We start from the raw sequence: 20,712 nt of genomic DNA, 5'->3' as shown, positions 1-20,712 counted from the left end.
TTCTAGTTGTTTATAGTGGGAGAGTAATTTTGATCCCCATTGCTGTCATAGTTGGAAATGGAAATTCACTTTATATATTTTTAACCTACGTACCTGCACAAGTGACCATATAAAGTATTTGTTTTGGCTCCATTTGCCCTTACTAGAATGAAACCATAATGAGGGTGTATTAGTTCATTCTCACATTGCTATAAAGACATACCTGAGACTGGGTAATTTATAAAGGAAAGAAGTTTAACCAGCCCTTGGTTCTGTGGGTTGTACAGGCTTCTGCTTCTGGGGAGGCCTCATGAAACTTACAATCATGGCAGAAGGGGAAGGGGAAGCAGGCACATATTTACATGGCCAGCAGGAGAGAAAGAGAAAACAAGCAAGCAAAGGGGGAGGTGCTACATACTTTTACAACAACCAGATCTTATTAGGACTCTATCATGAAACATCACTAGGGAGACTAAACTATCAGGGGTGCTAAACCATTAGAAACCACCCCCATGATCCAATCACCTCTCACCAGGCCTCACCTCCAACATTGGGGATTACAATTCAACATGAGATTTGAGTGGGGACACAGAGCCGAACCATATCAAAGGGCTAGGCCTTTTTGTTCATTGCTAGATTTGCATTACCTAGAATGGTGTCTGGCATCTTGAATCTTGTACCTAGTGTTTTTAGGTACTCATTAAACAGTTGTTAAACTAATCATTGTCACTATATTATAGTCAGTAAATTTCTTCAGAAATAAATTTTTAGTCTTCTCTTTGCATGTGTTTCCTAATTCACCTTCACCTCTGAATTAATGGAGACTTTGGAGAAATTTAGTTTTTTCCTTTTTCCTATCAAGCCAAAATTTCAGCTGATTGTTGAGAAAGTTCGATATAAGTTTCTGCCTTTATCTCTGTATGAATTCCAAAGCATCTACCTACAAATTATTTTTATATTTTTTATGAGATACCAGTAAGTGTATTGATAGAAGTATGCTCAGAATTGCATCAGCCCATGTATAAAGGAATGAAGGATGGGTTTGAGAAGTTCTTGCCTTCAGGAGAGGGCACCTAAAATGAATCTTACATTAAGTCAGATAGCAGTGGAAGGAAAGATTCCAAGCCCAGGGAAAGCATGAACAAAGGCACCCAGTCATCAGTCTGTAGGATGTATGGTTGAGTAACTACATCCCATTGTCTTGAGCAGTTTCATTGCAACATCCAGATAGAGATGTTCAGTGGGCTTTTTTTTTTTCCTTTTGTAGACACAGGGTTTCACCATGTTGCCCAGGCTGGTCTCAAACTCTGGGATTCAAGCAATCAGCCCCCCTTGACCTTCCAATAATCCCAATCCCTGTATTGGGATTATAGGCATGGGCCCAGCCCAGTGGGTTGTGAGATGTGAGTCTGAGGGAGTAGTTAAGGATGGGGTTAAGGACTGGAAATGTATCATCATATAGGTTAAAGCTAAACTCTAAGGTAGGAAAAGCTTTGGGGAGAGGGTGTTATATAGAGTATGAAGAGCTGTGTGCTAGAGGTGGAACTCTGTGAGGTGCCAGTAGATAAAAGATTGGTAGATAAAGAGCATTCAGAAAGTAGACAGAGGAGCCTATTCAGAGAGTTTTAGAGAATCAGGAGAGAGTGTTCATTCTGCTAGGAGACAGATCTGTGTTTCTCAAAGTCTGTCTAACAAATAAGTGGCACTAGCATTACATAGTGGTCATGGGGGTGGGGTGCTAATAAAAATACATATATTTGGGCCTCTCCCCAAATCTTCTGAATTGAAATTTCTGTGTGATTAGGGCCCAAACATCTGTGTTTTATAAAGTTCTGTAAGAAATTTTTAGCAAAATGAATACTCCTAGCCACTGCACCAGTTTCAAGAAGGAAGGCCTATCAGCTGAGTCAAATATTACAGAGTTCTAGTCCAATTGATTGTAAAAGTATCTACAGTATGTGGCCATTCGAAGGATATTCCTGGATTCTTAATCTTGCTGCTGCAACTGGGGTCACCCTTGCCAACTTTCTACAGACTTACTGATGTGTTAATATAATGTTCATTGACTAAATGAATAAAACATCTAAAATCATTGATATGAACATTATTAATAACTAATTTGGTAGACTGGACAGAAGAAAAGGCTGAAGAAGGACAAGAATCTTCATTGAACCAGCATTGAATTTGCTGATTGTCATGCATTCACCTACCAAAGTGGTAAATAGACCTAGCCACTCTTCCTTTTCAAAGTCTCTTCACTTCTTTCAGTAAACGTTTTTGAGGGTTTGCTATGTACAGGTTACCTATTATATGTCTATTAAGTACATTCAAACATATTTCTAAGTACAGTAGACCTTAACTAGTCGTGTTCACTGTGTTCAGAAGTGCAGAGGGCTGTGGGAGGGCTCTAGAAACTTTCGCTTACCTTCCTTCTAGAGTTTTTAACACTACACATCTATTTTTTTTTTCTACTACAATGTATTTAGTTTTGTGCCTCCTTTAGAGAAATACATAGTGCTGTTTTTTCTTTTTTTTTAATTCATCCTGGGATAATAAAACCAGAAAATCTTTTGTAAAAGCATATTTCTCAAAAGGTTACTCAAATAGCCATATGTAATATTCACAATCTTTCCCATTAATTATTAATTTTCGTCAATGAATTAATATCAATCCACATTTACCATTCAATTAATAAAACTTTTTTTCTCAACTATGTGATTCCAAAAGTTTGGCTGGAGACAGACATTTTTCGAGAAGAATTCTATAATGGAAATAAATGCGAAACTGTGAGTCACTGAGCAGAATTCAGGGTCAATGAATACTTTTGCAGGTTGTTTTCTGATTAAGAATGCAGCCTTGCTCCAATAGCCAAACCATATTTTCCCACAGAGGCTAGTCTTTATTTAATTCATACAGAGGAGCTGTTTGGACTAGTGGGAGCCTTGGTAGAATTTTGTTTTACAACTCTACTGAAATATAGATATTCTGGTAAGCAGAATATGGGTAATTTTTGTTTTAAAGAGGGAGCTTTAGAATGGAAAATGGAAGCAAAATTAAAACCCTTTTCCAATATCACTTGGCTAGCCATCAAAATCAAAATATTACTAGGCAACTTCTTGTTTTAAATAATTAGAAGTAAACAAGTGAAATGCAAGATCTTATTTCTCTGTGTTTTTAAAAATTGGATGAAAGCTCAACAGATTTGCTCACAAAAGAGTCTATTCAAGGAATGGCTATCATGATGAATGCTGGCCAGTGGTAGAGTAAGGCAGTAACATTATTGGAAAATGAGTGGACAGGAAGGCTTAGGAGGGAAACCTTCCTGATTTGGGTTATTCCTCTTAGAAAGAGCTTCACCTGACTAAGATGACAGAAAATAAATTACTCTCCATCCCCATGGCATCAGCTATTGATCAGAGACATATAGTTTTTTGTCTGCTGTCAGGGATTAGATACTGAGCTCCTTAAAGCCATTCACCTCGACTGTGGAAGAGCTTCAGAGATACTGATGACAAGAACCCCACAGTGTGAAGTGTCAGCCAGTATCAAATTATTTATTTGAATCTCCTTTGACAGAACTTACAGCTCTTGTCTTTCTAACGTTCATGTTGACCATTGGCATTCAGATTACTGATCTGTGCCTTTCTTTGTCATGCAGTGAGAGGGATTTTGAGGGTCCTAATTATGACTGTTGTTTTCATGGCATTTTTAAACAGCATGAAGTGCTCTGACTGCTGGCTTTGCAGTTTTCTCAAGGAATTCATCTGATGATGAACAGTGTTTTCAGTAAACTGGAGAGGGTGAGGTAGAGAACTAATGTCAAATGCTTTCAGTTGGGTGGACGATGATTATTGTCAATGATGTGAATAATAAGAATGTGGATTTAGAATTTATCATATTTTAACTTGGCTATGATACTTTGGAAATGTCTCTACCTACCACAGGGAAAGCTGAGTAAAATGGAAGTCTTAGCTTCTTCTTCCTTGAATGATTTTAAAATAGAAGACATGAATTATTGACACTATTTCAAGAAACTCCATGCATTCTAATAGGTTAACCTATGGGTAAACTTAAAATGTCATTCATGTTTAATAGTGAATAGTGCTGATACACTCCTTTTAGATCAAATATACAGCAGTTGCTTTTTAATGTGTAGTTATCTCTCTCTATATAACTTACATAGCCAGTGTATTTGGTCTGCTACACCTGCCAATTTTATTGGTTCACTTTCAAATTTTTAGAGAGCTTTACATACATTTTTAAACATCCATATATTTTATGATAATTATGCATATAGCTCTCTTTGATCTTTAATAAAACTTTTGGCTGGGGATATATTTCTCAACATATTTTATAGTAAAAATATACTCAATTTGATAACTTATTTTGTCATATGCTTTTCAGAAATACATTAAGGGGACAAAAAGGATAATCTCTAATATAAAAGTGTGAAGCCTTATATTTTTTAAGTTAGTGAAGAATATAAAGTATAAATAGGCAGGAGACGGGTGATGGGGGAAAGAGCATGGAATTAGACACCAGGAGACCAAATTTGTAGTTCCATTTCTCAATAATTAGCTGTGTCATTTTGGACAACTTGCTGCCCCTCTGAGATTCATTTTTCATGTCTATAAAATGTGGTGATTTATTCAGGCATTTCTGAAATTCCCTCTCAATCAGAGGATCTCCCTCTCAAACAGAGGATCTCCAATCCTGGGATCCTCTGTTTCATTGGAAACCCTAGTTATGGCTTTCCAATTCAAAGCTGTTTATGTGGAACTTAGGAAGCAGCCTTCTCAAAGTCAGCCAATGACAACTGATGGAGCACAGAATGGTTATTCTCCAGGGTACCCTACAGAGTTAAAACTGTCATGGAGTGACTCTAAGTGTGGAAAAACCATATTGTGAAAGAAGAAGAATAAGGAAGGTTGATACGCCTTCATTCAAATGGCCAACTCACCCCTCATAGAATTTAATAAGTTTGTACTTGTGTTTCACTGTGGACTTTGTATGGAATAGTTTGAAGCTGAGCTGAAGTGAGGGCCCATGAGGAGGAAAGCCAGTCCCACTCAGGGAAAGCCTGTGAAGCCGGAGCAAGCTCTGTAAAGCCCATCCACCTGAGAATGCCCACATGGGACACCAAGTAGGTAGAGAGATTGCTGGATAATACCCTTGACCTTGTGATTCTGTTCTGCTATTATTGAATTTTTGGAGCTGAAGCGAGAAAACAGACAAAAGAAACTGAAAAGCAATACCAGGATACAATCAAGCAGAATTTACACATTTCCTGTCTAAAGGTTAATGACTAGGTAATAATGGCAATGAATGGAGACCAGAGATTTAGAAGAAACAGGGGCTAAACGGCTGCATTCCAGCAAATACATCACAGCATTGGAGAGGCAGGAGGGAGCTAGAAAGTCAAGGTAAATTCTTAGATGATGCTGGAATGGGGGGCTCAATTTTAATTGCTTTGAAAGCCATACATAGTAGTGCCAGCTGTAGCAGGCCCCTCAAAACTACATAATCAAAATATATACTGCAATTTGGCATTAAGCAATAGAGAGAATATGTACTAACTTTTGATATAAAAAGACAATTTTTAAAAAGATGTTTATCCAGATTACTTGGTGAAGTATAAATTCAGAAGCACAAAACCTAGAGTTTACCAAGATTCTTAGAGTGACATGTCGCTGAATGGACAGTGGGTAGAATGTTAGTAAAGAGCCAGAAAAAGCTTCTTTTTGCTCATATTCTCTTTTATAGATTCCTTCCTGAGTAGCCCCTAATTGGATAAAAAATATGAGCCCCTGAGCAATGATTAGGTGGCACCAAACTAGTTCTCTACTCATAACCTCAATTTATCTTTGAGGATAATGTGTTAAGAGTCACTTGTGGGATTGACTGAGCGTTACCAAAATCAATATATATGTCAAGCTTATAAATTGCATATTAGTTTTAACACAGACAGAACACAAAACGTTCACATTTAGTGATTTACTTTGCCTGCAAAGCAGACATTTTAGCCTGTTGTTACGTGGATGATTATTAGCCGAACAGGGAGCAAGATCATTTCCTACCTCTGACTGTTAGCCTTTGCTAAAAGCAACCAGTAACCTTTCATAGAAGTGTCTTTAAATCTTTCTCAACCCATGCCCCTTTGGGAAAATTTTTGCCTTTCCTTAAGAATATTTGAAATCTCAAAGCACTTTTAATTATCAAAATTAAAAAAAATAAAAGCAGGGGTAATTCTCATACATTTTTAAATTGAGATACAATTCATATAACATAAAATCTACTCCTTTAAAGTGTACAGTTCAGTGGTTTTTAGTGTATTCACAAAGTTGGGATATCGCCACTGATTAAAATTAGAACATAGATATTATCACCTATTCGCAGTCACTCCCCATCTCTCCCTCCCTCAGACAAAGATGGGGAAATTTAAGAAACAGATTATATTTCAGTTTGTCATATATAAAGCACACACATACACACACACATATATAATTTATGTACAGGCATACCTCAATATATTGTGGGTTTGGTTTTAGACCTCTGCAATAAAGCTAATGTCACAATAAAGTACGTCACATGAATTTTTGGTTTGAAGTTGTTCATTCTTCCATTGCCACCGTTCCCATTACTTGCATAGTGCTGTACTCAGAGGTTATCCATAAATGCCTACCAACTTAATTACTGATGTGTCATTTTTTTTTTAAAGAAAGAATCCAACCCTCCATATTCCCTGCTGCATAAGTAAAGATTTGTTTGCTGTTTTAAGCCTTCCCAATCTACAAACACATTTTTCTGTATTCTTTGCTGCCAACAGAGAGGTTCAGGCAGATCTATTTACCTGTTCATGAAAGCTTTGTTCGCTTTCTTCTTTTCCCCTAAGAGGGATGAGGCCAGCCAGGCAAGTAACAGAGAAAACTGATGAGATGGCAGAAAGATAGAAAAAGAGAGTTGGGAGCCTGAGAATGAAGGCAGAAACCCCTTCTGTGTTCTTGGTCCTGTTAGTCTGAAACTATGGCTTCTTTTTATCATTATTGCCTTTCAAGTGCTTTTTGCAGGACATCCAAGTTGAGTTGTTTATAAACATGTTAGAATCCAAAGATTACTGAGAAGCCAGAGCGTAAGAAACAAGGGATTTGTCCTCTTGCTCTATCTGAACGGCCTTCTGAGGAAGCTAAAAGGGCAGACAGCTGTGGAACTGGACTGTGCCAGGGTCTATTCCAGAGAGTCAGTGGTTTCTTTTGAAAGAGTCCTGCTACAGGCTCACTGCAATCAGTATCCACGGGAATTTCTCTAGATGTCCACTGTGCTGCCACCAGCATCATTCAACGGCAGTGACAAATAATGGAGAACTCAGTCTTCCTCTTTTCTAGTAGAGGGAAGGCAAAATCTTTGGTTTTGGTATATTCTTCCCAAAACTCATGGAATCTGTTCAGTTTGAGAGCAACGTGAAGATATTCCCTGTACATGTAGGTGGGGATGTTTTCAGCAGGAAGTTTAACTCCGTAATGTACTGATCAAAGCCAGACCAAGACATGGGGTTAGGCTAATAATTTGGTAGCCCTTACAATTGAGAATCATTGTGTGAAGGCCAGGTGTGGTGGCTCACACCTGTAATCCCAGCACTTTGGGAGGCCAAGGCAGGAGAGTCGCTTGAGCTCAGGAGTTCAAGATTAGTCTGGGTAACAAAACAAGACCTCATCTGTACTAAAAACAAAAAAAAATTAGCCAGGTGTGGTGGTGAACACCTGTAGTCCCAGCTACTTGGGAGGCTGAGGCAGGAGGATCTCTTGAGTCTGGGAGATTGAGGCTGCAAGTAGCTATGATTGCACCACTGCACTCCAGCCTGGGTGGCAGAGACCCTGTCTTAAAAAAAAAAAAAGTCAGGAGTTCAAGACCAGCCTGGCCAACATGGTGAAACCCCGTCTCTACTAAAAATACAAAGATTAGCTGGGCATGGTGGTGCATGCCTATAATCCCAGCTACTCAGGAGGCTGGGGCAGGAGAATTGCTTGAACTGGGACCCAGAGACAGAGGTTTCAGTGAGCTGAGATCGTGCCACTGCACTCCAGCCTGAGCTACAGAGCGAGACTCCATTCCAAAAACAAAAAAAAAATACTAAACAAAACAAGAAGAGAGAATTGTTAGATGCCACCCACCTTCCTTACGAGGCAGGTTGTGTTGACTATAAATTGTTACTTGAATATTCCCCTTAGTGGGATACAGAGGGTGTCTCATCTCACTCTGCCCCAAATGACTTATTAGAACATTCCTTCCTATTATCAGTTAGGAATGATTTTGGCTGCAAATAACAAACACAACAAAGATGAGAGTAGGTTTAAAAAATAGGCATTTATTTTTCTCACATTTCTGGAAGTCCAGAGATAGGCAGCATCTGGTGTTATTTCCAAAACTCAGTAATATCAAAGCCAATTGCTACAATTTCTTGGCTTTTCTCTCATAATGGGCAAGGTGGCTGCTGCAGCACCAGTCATCTTGTCCACATTCCAAGGAGGGAGAACGGGAAAGAGAAAGGGATGGCACCTATATCAGGAAAACAAAGGATTTCACTGCAACCCTGGAGAAGACTTTTACTTATGTGACTTTGGCCAGAATTGTGTCAGATAGCCACTTCTGGGCCAAGGGAGTTGGGACAACAGGGTTGGGAATAGACTTGGGTCAGAGAGCAATTCTGATAAATACAGTTTTATTTATCTCATGATATCTCTAGGGACATTTTTATGTACTTGTTATATTTTAGCACCCATGATAGCCACACCCTAAATCTAGCTCTGGACATGCTATCAAAGTAATTAAATTGTAGCAATCACTAACACATGGGTTGACTATGTGCCAGGCATTTTACATGTATTAACTCACTCCTCGTAACAGCCCCTCGAAGTGCATGTGATTAATATCCCCATTTTACTGTTTAGGAAGTGGAGTCACAGAGGTTCAGTAGTTTGTTCAAGATTATAGAGCTGTAGCCCGCATTCAAACCTGTGCTAGCTGGCTTCAGAGTTTTTGTCTAAATCACCACACTATATCACTTCTCTGCTATAAAAATATTTACAGCTATAAGCAGTTACACAAATACCTGAGGGGGCTTTTGAAATTAAGAACAATTATAGGAGGGAGAGCATTTGGACCAGATGGGGAAAGGTTGAATTCCTGTCCTGGCTCCACTGACGCTAGTCATTCATTCAGCAAGTATTTCTGCATTGTTTTCCTTTGCCACACACTGTGTTAATAAGACAAACGTGGTTCCTCTATATTCTAGTGGGGAAAATAGACCCCCCCAAAACAAAGTAAGCAAATGAGTGCATGAAGTGTTTATTATTGATGAATGAGAAGCAGGGAACCCTGAGAGCTGAGACAGCGAATAACTGGAGGAATGCTACATTAGAGGGGCCTGGAAAGGGATCCCCCAAGAGGTGGCATTTACATTGCGAGCTGAATGATGAGAGGCATCTTGCTGCAGAAATTGCTTGGGGAGAAAGAAGGTTGCAGGAAGAAAGAGCAGAAAGAGTAAATTTCCTAAGGGAAGAAAGAACTTGGCTTTTTAGAGAAACTGAGGAAAGATTAGCATGCCCAGTGCTAATGCCGTGGGAGAGTGATGTAAAGTAAGACTAGCAAAGAAGTTTTGAGGACAGAAGGTGCTGAGCCTTGAAGTCACAGAACAGAATTCACATTTACTTATAACTGCAAGGGGAAGCTATGTGTCCCCACTTTACTCCCAGTAACTCTCTCCATTGCTGTGCAATGAGACGTACAATACTGGCTTTGGCTACTTCATGGGGTGCATATAAGGATCAAATGATGTAATGTGTATGACAGTAACTCGTTATGTATAAACCTCTCCATAAAATAACAGATAATAAAGGCCCATAGAGTATTTCATAGTAAGAAGTATGTCTTTTAAAAATATTTTTTTAGAATATACTTAACAACTAAACTCGTGGTTACACAGAGCAAGCTGTGCATAAACAAATGCAACTTTTAAAAATATCTGTTATGTTTACAATGTTTTGTGGGAGTTCTGCTACCAGTTAGGATGTAGACTAGTTTGTGACAGACTACCGTTCCCACTGTAGCAGCTAGAAAAAAAAAAGGAATAAATATAAAAATCTATATTTTAAAAACTATGTTGGAGAGCTGTGGATACAAAGAAGTCTAAAGGAGCCAAGTTCCAGGGAAGAAGAACTCTTGTGACATGAGCAGAGCCGAGTGGTCATTACCTCCCTGGGCCTGTCTGCTCCCTGAGTTTCTGCAGTTCTGGGCCAAAGGTCATACCTGTCTAGGTGGAGGGACTCTACTGGGGTGAGGAGACACCGGTGGAGCTGTTCATGGCTGCCTGCACTAGCACAAGAGGTTGGAATTTGTAGAAGCTCCAGATGCAGAGCTAGTTCTCCCCACTCAACAACTCTGCCTCTTGGGATTTTTGCTGGGAGCCCTGGCAATACAGGATTCCAGCAACACAGGGGACCAGGCTGTAAAGCAGAGAGAGATCTCTGTAGTCCCATGGTGTTTATCTCAAAACGCTTTTAGCAGGAGGGACCTATAGTACACACAGGACAGATTTCCCCCTTGAAGCATTTGAAACCAGAGATAAATGAAAACTAATGTAAATTGCAACCCAGCCCAGACCCAGCTCAACTCCTGATTGGATTGACATGCTCTGCCTCTCACTCTATCTACCAAATAGAGGAAAAGCCTTGCCCTTTCTGGGGAAACCTTTATTTACTCCAGTTTTCTAGAGTTCTTTTAAAAACAACATCTGCCATCTAATAAAAAGTTATGAAATATGTGAAGAAAAAGGAAAACGTGACCTATAAGCAACTGGTCGTTTTTAAATCAATATTTAATCAGACATATTAACAGCATAGATACTGATGTTAAGAGATAAGATCTTTCAAATAACAATTATAATATGTTATAGAAATTAGAGGATAGATGGGCAAAAATGGATAAAAATATGGATAATGTCAACAGAGAAATTGAATCTCTAAAAATAACTAATTGGATATTCTTGATATGAAAAAAATACCATATTGGAAGTGAAGTATTCATTGGAAGACTTAGCTGACTGAACACAGTAGAAGTGAGGAAAAATGAAGACAGTGAAATAGAAATGTTTTAACTGAAGCACAGAGAGAGTTGGGGGAGGGAAGCAAAGCAGATTATGAAGGACATTTGGGGCAACATCAAACAGCCTGACAGTCATGTTATTGGAGTTCCAGGAGAGGAGAGAGGAAAAGTGACAGAAGAAATATTGGAAGAGAAAATGGATGTGGATATATTCCAAAATTGATGAAAGACATTAGCCCACAGATTGAAGCTCAGTAAACCTCAATCAGAATTGAGAACTACACTCAAATTGCTAAAAGCAAAAGATAAAGATAAAATCTATTATGAGCAGATAGAACAGATACTATATTTAAAAGAACATCAAAGAATTGTAACTGACTCTCATCAGAATCAATAGACTCAACAAGACAATGGAATGACTTCTTTAAAAGGAGTTAAACAAAAACTGCCAGCCTAGAGTTCTATGCCCAGTAAAAAATATTTGTCAAAAATGGAAATAAATTAAAAACATATTCAGAAATAAAGCTGAGGGAATTTGTTGTCAGCAGATCCACAGTACAAGAAATGCTAAGGAATGCGAGAGAAATGCTCAAGGAAGTTCTCAAAAATGAAGAGAAAGGATCTGTTGTGGAAACACAGATATGTAAGGAGGAATGAAAAACTCTAGAAAAGATAAATTTAAAAGACCATGTATTTAGTTTTTCAAAAAACTTACTATTTCAAAGCAACAACAATAATAACTATTGGGGGATGTAAACATCTGAGGAAGCAACATAGATGACAACAGTAATATAAAGGGTAGAGGGAGAATTATATTCTGTAAGATATTTACACTGTTGTGAAGTTATACTAATTCCATGTGAATAGTAATAAAGATCTCTGGTATCTACTAAAATATAGTATAAGTTATGGCTAAAAAGACAATGGAAGAAAAAATAGAATAATAAAATCTTTTCTTAATGCCACTTTGAATTTATGATAATTATCGTACACTTGAAATTTAATTTTAAACCTTGTGGTGTTTTTCCAACAAAAGTTTCTGTGTAACACAATTGCATTCAATTTGTCATGTAATATTTTCCTGGTATTGTTTGGAAATAAAAAGGCAAAAACAGCTGATGAAGCCTAAACTCCATTTTCTCCTAATATGGTGAGGTATGAAGCTGCCCATTAAGGCTCATCAAACTGTTGGATGGGCCTGAGGGTCAAAATTACGTAATGTTTCAAGAGTGGAAATTCATGGTTCCTTCTCCACCCTGGGGTGAAGGAAAAACATTTGTATCTCTAACCAAAAATGTGAGAGCTCTTCCAAGTGCTCTTATCCCCAAAAATGCTGTCTGACTTCTTTGCCAAAAAAAAGCTGATCATTGTGATTAAAGGATTCTTTGGGTGGACTGTTTCAGAAGGAACCAGTGTGTTACTTAGCTGCTCATGACCAATAATATTTCACATCTGTTCTCCCTGTCCCCAGCAGAGTTTTATGAGGGTCTCTTCCCTGAGATTCCGTTAGTAGACCCTTTGCATGAATAAGAAACTATGTACCATAATTGAAATATCATTATTAGCCCTAAATGTATCTTCTCCTTGTCTTCTGTGATTTACCTATTATTTCACAAATTTCATACTTCTTCAAATATTTTCAGTGTTTGGATATATCTGCTTGTTTGTCTAATTTCTAAGATCTGTGATGATATCCAGGTGCAGCCATTGAGGTGGTATTACCGTATTGGCTTGAAAAAAAGTGTCTGCATGTTTTTGAGTCAGGAAAACAAAGCAGTTTATAGAACAATATTGGTATGGTACAGATGGGAGGAAAAGACCTTCCATTTTTGCTTTATACAATTGTATATTAGACGTAAACACTTATACTGCATTACAATTTTTAAAATATGGTCCATGTTTACTATTAAGACTGTCTTTTTTTAATAAGTCAAGCATATTTATTTTTTGAAGGAATTAGCCGAAAAAACCTAGAACTAAGAAAAGTCTTAGATATCCATATACTCTTTCTGAGCCTGGTACATGGAGGGCAGGAGGCTGTGTGAGCAGTGGTAACTTATTTCAGTTTTAAAAGAAGTAGTTGTTTATATACTAGTACTCTATGAGTTTGTGGGTGTTTTTCAGTATTAGTCTTATTGCAAAAGGAAAAAGTCTTCAAAGCCTACAAATAATAAAATTAATAATAACTGTCTTACTATCTTGTCAATTTCATAGGTATTTCAACTGCTAGAATGTGTCTGACTTGTTGAACTATAAAGAATTCAGTGAGAATTATCACCCAGTTATCAAACAAAACTAGCTAAAATTCTTATCACACAACACATAAAAAATAAAAGTAGATATTTCATATTTTCCTGAAATGTTTTGGTTTAAAAAATAAATTGGCTATCTTGGTGTCAGTTAATGTTCAAAAATAGAACTAGAGTCAGATACTATGAAAAGATCAATGATAAAATTCCAGAAATCTCTACTAAATTTAGATGCGATTTAGAAATCCAGGAGGATTCCTAGATGTGTACAGCATATGAGCAAATGGAAATTTTTTGGTGTTATTATGGAAACATTATTTTGCCTCTATGTACTCTCATGAATACAGTGTGCTTTACATTAGCCATGGCTAAATTTGATAACAATCCGCTGCTGCTCTGCATGTCAACATGTAATTGTCCTAAGTCGTCATAAAACCCACAGTGGACATTACTGTGCCATTGGTCTAGTTACCTCTTTCCACCTGGGGGCTCTTGTTTGAGTGAAACAGCTCAGACCATACATTGCTTAAGAGTTAGTCTTGGTCTTTTTGTCCAATTCCACCTGAACCCAAAGAGAAGAAGGCAAGCTTGGAGAAGCTTCTTTGAAAGGAGTTGCAAACCCATACCAACACAAACTCCTCATTCCTCCCCGCCCCATCCCACTCCTATCCTCTGGAAGTAGCCATTCTACTTTCTGTCTATGAATTTGACTACTCAGCACCACAAGTAAATGGAATAATCTAGTATTTGTCTTTTTGTGAGTGGCTTTTTCACTTAGCACAATGTCCTCAGGTTTCATCCATGTTGTTTCTTGTGTCTGAATTTCCTTCCTTTATACCACATTTTGCTTGTCCATTAATCTGCTGATAGCACTTGGGTTGCTTCTAACTTTTGGCTATTGTGAATGGCCAATAGCCAAAACCTATTACGTGGATGCTATTAGCATGGAGGGACAAATATTACTTTGAGTCCCTGCTCTCAATTCTTTTGAGTATATACCCAGAATTGGAATTGCTGGGTCTTATGGTGGCTCTTAATTTTTTTTTTTTTTTTTTGCTTTAAGAACATTTTATTTAGGGACATATTTAAACCTCTTAAGCCTGTAACATATTTTCTAGTATTACCTACAATCAAAATTATATTTTTAAGCAAAACTGACTTGTAAGGAAGGCAAATTATTTTCCTTCTTTTTTATTTATTTATTTTTTTTTGGAAACAGTCTTGCTCTGTTGCCCAGGCTGGAGTGCAAGTGGCATGATCTCAGCTCACTGAAACTTCTGCCTTCCAGGTCAAGTGATTCTCCCATCTCAGCCTCCCGAATAGCTGGGATTACAGGTGCATGTTTGGTGGCTCTATTTTTAATTTTTTGAGGAACTGCCATACTGTTTTCCATAGAAAGCTGCCCCATTTTACCTTCCTGCCAACAGTGCACAAGGGTTGCAGTTTCTCTACCTGTTCACCAATGCTTGTGATTATCTGTTTTTTGTTTGTTTGTTTGTTTAATAATAACCACCCTAATGGGTGTGAGCAGTAACTCTTATGTCCTTCTCTGCCATCACCATAGATAGGTTACAGAAACAAACTTTTACTGTGCATATTTTGACTAGTATAAGTAACTTTGTATTTTATGAGTGTGTGAAAATTATTAAAAACATTTTCATGTTAATTCCTATATGGCCACAGAGTCATTATAAAGTACAGAGAATTTTTTTAGCCAAGTGTGGTGGCTCACGCCTGTAATCCCAGCACTTTGGGAGGCTGAGGCAGGTGGATCACAAGGTCAGCAGTTCAAGACCAGCCTGACCAACGTGGTGAAACCCCATCTCTACTAAAAATATAAAAATTAGCTGGGCATGGTGGCAGGCACCTGTAATCCCAGCTACTCGGGAGGCAAAAGCAGGAGAATCGCTTGAACCTTGGAGGTGGAGTTTGCAGTGAGCCGAGATCATGCCACCGTACTCCAGCCTGGGCAACAGAGCAAGACTCTTACTCAAAAAATAATTTTAAAAAATTAAAAAATAAATAAGGTATAGAGAATTTTTTTAAAAGAGCCACCACTGAGTGGAGATTATTCCCTCAAACCCATCTCAACCATGGTAACTCCACTTCTCCATTTGATTTAAACTTAATTAATTAAACTTAATTAAACTTAAATTTAATTTTGTGACTTTATAACATAAAAACATAACCCGTTTTTATTCATAGATATTATTCTTTCCTCAGAAAATCCATTCCTCGCTGCCGAAGAATTAACAGGATGCTCTCCAATGAATCCCTCCATCCTCCTGCCTTCAGCCGTTCCAACTCAGAAGCCTCCGTAGACAGCGCCTCCATGGAGGATTTCTGGCGGGAAATAGAAAGTATTAAAGACAGCAGCATGGGAGGGCAAGAAGAGCCACCGCCAGCTGAGGTCACACCTGTGGATGGTAAGTTGCTGGATTTGTCTTCCTATGTGCTGACTGGCTTTCTTTCTCTGCCCTCTGTTACTCTGTTCATAGGCAGAAATCATCCCACCAGTAGTTTAACCAATGAATCAGTAGAATCTGCCATATTGATGATCTACTCCCACTGATTGATTTATATCTACTGTACTGGCTCAGGGTGGCTTTTATCCCAGGTGACGTGACCCGAGGAGGGCTGGACCTCAACAAAAATACAAATTGATGCCTTACATACTGCTACTTAGGGATGCTGTGCCTGTCTATTGGTTTGATTCATTACCATCAAGCAGATTGAGTATTCTAATTCTGACAGCTTTTACATTTGTCTACTCATTTGTTATTATTAATTAATACTTGACTATTAATTACTATTAACTAGAGAGAGAAAAATTTTAGCAGTATAATTGTGAAGAAGAAAAATTTGACCTTAAAGCGTTTACTCGTATTACTATATTAGATTGTCTTGTATTCCACCAAATAAAAGCCATGTTGTTGTTTTTTCCAACTTTTATTTTAGATATACAAGGGGTACATGTGCAGGTTTCTTACATGGGTATATTGCCCTCAGGTAGTGAGCATAGTACCCAGTAGGAAGTTTTTGACCCATTCCTCTTTCCCTACCTCCCCCCTCTAGTAGTCCACAGTGTCTATTGTTCCCATGTTTATGTTCGTGGGTACTTAGTGTTTAGCACCTGCTTACAAGTGAGAACATGCAGTATTTGGTTTTCCCTTCCTGTGTTAATTTGTTTAGGATTATGGCCACCAGCTCCATTCTCATTGCTGCAAAGGACATGATTTCACTCTTTTTTTATGGCTGCATAGTATCCCATCTTGTATATGTACCACATTTTCTTTATCCAGTCCTCCAATGATGGGTAGCTAGGTTGATTCCATATCTTTGCAACTGTGAATAGCTTGGCGATGAACATACAAGTGCATGTGTCTTTTTAGTATAATAATCTATTTTGCTTTGGGTTTATACCCAGTAATGGGATTGCTGGGTCAAATGGTAGCTCTATTTTAAGTTCTTTGAGAAATCTCCAAGCTGCTTTCCACAGTGGCTGAACTAATTTACACTCCCACCAACAACAGTACTTAAGCATTCTCTTTTCTCTGCAGCATTGCCAGTGGTTTTTTTTTTTTTTTTCGGTTTGTTTGGTTTTTTTTTAACTTTTTTGATAGTAGCCATTCTGACTGGTGTGAGATGATATCTCAATTTGGTTTTGATTTGCATTTCTATGATAATTAGTGATGGTGAGCATTTTTTCATATATTTGTTGTCTGTATGTCTTCTTTTGAAAAGTATATGTTCATATCCTTTGCTCATTTTTTAATGGAGTTATTTGCTTTTCGCTTGTTGATTTGTTTAAACTCCTTATAGATTCTGGATATTAGACCTCTGTCAGATGCATAGTTTGTGAATATTTTCTCCCATACTCTTGGTTGTCTGTTTACTCTGTTAATGGTTTCTTTTGCTGTGTAGAAGCTCTTTAGTTTAATCAGGTCCCACTTGTCAATTTTTGTTTTTATAGAAATTGCTTTTGGGGACTTGGCCAAAAATTATGCCAAGACTGATGTCAGGAAGGATATTTCCTATATTTTCTTTTAGCATTTTTATAGTTTGAGGTCTTACATTTAAATCTTTAAGCCATCTTGAGTTAATTTTTGTATATGATGAAAGGTAAGGGTCTAGTTTCATTCTTCTGCATATGGCTAGCCAGTTATCCCAGCACCATTTATTGAATAGGGAGTCCTTTACTCATTGCTTGTGAAACTAAACAGAAGATGGAAGAGTGGGGAATAAGCACCAATAAACAGTATAATTGTCCTTAGTTCTCAAAAAGAGCAAAACTACTCATAGTGGATTAAAAGCATACATAGGTCAGTCATCTCTTCCAGGCCCTGTCTGTCAACAAGCAAATATGTAAGACATCCAAAAAAGACTAAAGGTAGTTTAGTAAGTATACACCTAAGAGTGTTTCCATTAGCCAGTGATTAACTTCTAGACAGTGGGCAGGATAAACTGAAACTTTAGAAAGTATTTTCATTCTTTATTCCCATTTCTGAGTCTCTTTCTCACGACTAAGAAATCATTAAGATGTACCACAATTAGCATACATCTGATATTATTTGAAATAAAACGCCCCACCACACACGTAACGAGAATCCATTCAAGGGAACCATCCTCCTTCAGTGAAATGTATTCTTACTCCTATTACTTGCTTGCTTAGATTTTGCCTTTTCAGATCCAGAAAGACAGGAAGACACAGAAAGGAAAATCCCTATCATCCCTTACCCCCTTTTTCTTACTATCTATCCAGCTAGCTAGCTATTCATATTAAACACCACAAGTTCACAATGATAACCTCCAATTTCAATTGAGCTCCACAGGGCTTGTTGCTGTCTTCCCTTTTACTGTGTTTGTAACTCTCTTCTCCAATAATGATAAACCTGGCTCCCACTCTGTACTTTATATTTACTCATTTGCTCAAACCTAGAATACACAGGAAATATTTTCAGGTTTGCTAACCTAACTGCTACAAAAGCAGACCTACTAATTACAGTTTGTTATTTATTTGCAGATTTTTTTCCTTAAAGCATTTGCACAGATCTTAAACATACGATTCAATGAGCTTTGACAAATGCATGCACTCTTATAATCTCACGCTGATCAAGATAGATAACATTTCAGTCAACCCAGAAAATTTCCTCATGCTTTTTCCCAGTCTCATGCCTCCCAATGACTTGCCAACCCTGGCCAGAGACAACCATGGCTCCCATGTTTTTGCATCATTAATTATTTTGGGGTTCGGCTTCTTTCACTGAGCATATTTTTGAGATTCTAGTAGGATATCAATCGTTTATTTCTTTTTACTATTAAGTAGTTTGTTTCAGTTTACTAGGGCTGCTGTAACAAAGTACCACAAAACTAGTGGCTTAAAACAGCAGGACTAGCAGCCCAGCATTAAGGTGTCAAGCTGGGCCATGCTCTCCTGGAAACTTCTAGGGGAGAATGCGTTTCATGTCTATCTCTTACCTTCTGGTGTTGCTGGCAATCCTTGGTGTTCCTTGGCTGTTGACACCACATTGTGCCATTTTCTGTCTCCATAGACCATAGCATTCTCCCTATTTTTGTCTGTGTTTCTTCTCTTCTTCTTATAAAGATATCAGTTATGTTAGATTAAGGGCCCACCCTACTCCAGTATGACTTCATCTCAATTTTTTGCACTTCATTTATCATTTATTTGTGTTAGGAACATTCCAATTCCACTCTATTAGTTATTATAAGATATGCCATAGATTATTGTTAACTATAGTCACCCTACTGTGCTACCAAATTCTGGATTTTATTCACTCTTTCTTTTTTTTTCTTTACAATGTTATAATGTGAATGCTATTCTTTTTTTTTATTATTATTATACTTTAAGTTCTGGGGTACACGTGCAGAACGTGCAATTTTGTTACATAGATATACACGTGCCATGGTGTTTTGCTGCACCCATCGACCCTTCACCTACATTTCTCCTAAGACTATCCCTCCTTTAGCCCCCCAGCCCCTGACAGGCCCTGGTGTGTGATGTTCCCCTCCCTGTGTCCATGTATTCTCATTGTTCAACTCCCACTTATGAGTGAGAACATGTGACGTTTGGTTTTCTGTTCTTGTGTTAGTTTGCTGAGAAAAATGGTTTCCAACTTCATCCATGTCCCTGCAAAGGACATGAACTCATCCTTTTATGACTGCATAGTATTCCAGCCTCATCTCAATTTACATCTTAATTGTGTCTGCAAAAGCTTTGTTTCCGAATAAGGTTATATTCATAGATAACCAGGATTTAAGACTTCAACATATGTTTTGGGGAACATAACTCAACCCATAACAGTAATATTCCATTTTATGAATATGCCACAATTTGTTTATCCATCTACTTTTAATTTGAGCCTTGTTTACAATTTTGCTTACAATGAATAATGCTGTTATGAGCAATCTTGTGAAAGTCTTTTTGTATAGGTATGTTTTTATTTCTCTTGGATGTATGTATTTTTCATAGAATGTTTAACTACATAAGAAACTGTGAAACTGCCAGCATTTTTCCAAGTAGTTGTACTATTTTACACTCCTTCCAGCAGTGTATGACAGACAGTTCCATTTCCACATCATTGCAACACTTGATGCTTTCAGTCTCCATCATATGAGTGATTCTAGTGGATATGTGGGGTATCTCATTATGGTTGTAGTTACATTTTGCTGATGACTAACGATGTTGAACTTTTTTCTTGTGCTTATTGTCTTTTCATGCATCTTGCTTTGTGAAAACTCTTGACTATTTTTTAAAACTTTTTATTACTGACTTTTTATTAAAACTTTTTATTACTGTATATTCTTGATACAAGTCCTTTGTCAGATATATGTATTGCAGATATTTTCTCACTGCTTGTGACTTGTCCATTCATATTCTTAATGAGATCTTTTAATTGGGTTTGCCTCTGTCTTTTCAGTTGTTTGTTGCTGGCATATAGAAATACAGTTCATTTTTGTATCTTGATGTTATATACTATTACCTTCCTAAAATGATTTTCTAGTGGTTGTCTACTAGATTTCTTAGGATTATCTACATAAGCAAACAGGTCATCTATGAATAGAGACAGTTATCCTTTCTGATATTTTGTGCTTTTATTTTTTATCTTGCCTTATTGTACTGGCTAGGGCCTCTAGTACAAGTTAAATAGAAGTGGTGACAGCACTTACATATCCTTGTCATGTTCCCAGTTTTACAGGGAACGGGTTCAGTACTCACCATTAAACATGATGGTAATTGTAAACTTTCCGTAAATGCTCTTTACCAGATGTCTTTCTATTACTAGTTTTTCTGGCAGTAATGTGAATGGGTGTTGAATTATATAATGTGCTTTTCTAGTATGTTGGTTCTTTGAAAACAAATTAGTAA

At 37.6% G+C, this 20,712-nt stretch overlaps 1 protein-coding gene across 7 annotated transcripts in view; it reads left to right on the top strand.

Moving 5' to 3' along the window:
* The window catches only part of ARHGAP28 (Rho GTPase activating protein 28), a 184,259-nt gene that overhangs the window by 79,905 nt on the left and 83,642 nt on the right, over positions 1-20,712 (top strand). For all 7 annotated transcript variants that reach the window (XR_001711230.4, XM_009433673.5, XM_009433672.5 and 4 more), the window contains exon 2: positions 15,549-15,751. Coding sequence is in view for 6 of the 7 variants with exons in the window: in XM_009433673.5 (XP_009431948.1) it covers positions 15,549-15,751 (203 nt within the window). In the remaining variant the exon portion in view is untranslated. The remainder of the gene's footprint in view (positions 1-15,548; positions 15,752-20,712) is intronic.

This window comes from Pan troglodytes, chromosome 17, assembly GCF_028858775.2.
Source record: "Pan troglodytes isolate AG18354 chromosome 17, NHGRI_mPanTro3-v2.0_pri, whole genome shotgun sequence".
Classification (NCBI taxonomy): Eukaryota; Metazoa; Chordata; class Mammalia; order Primates; family Hominidae; genus Pan; species Pan troglodytes.
Note: the sequence above shows the minus strand (reverse complement) of the source record. Positions and strands in the feature narration are given on the sequence as shown.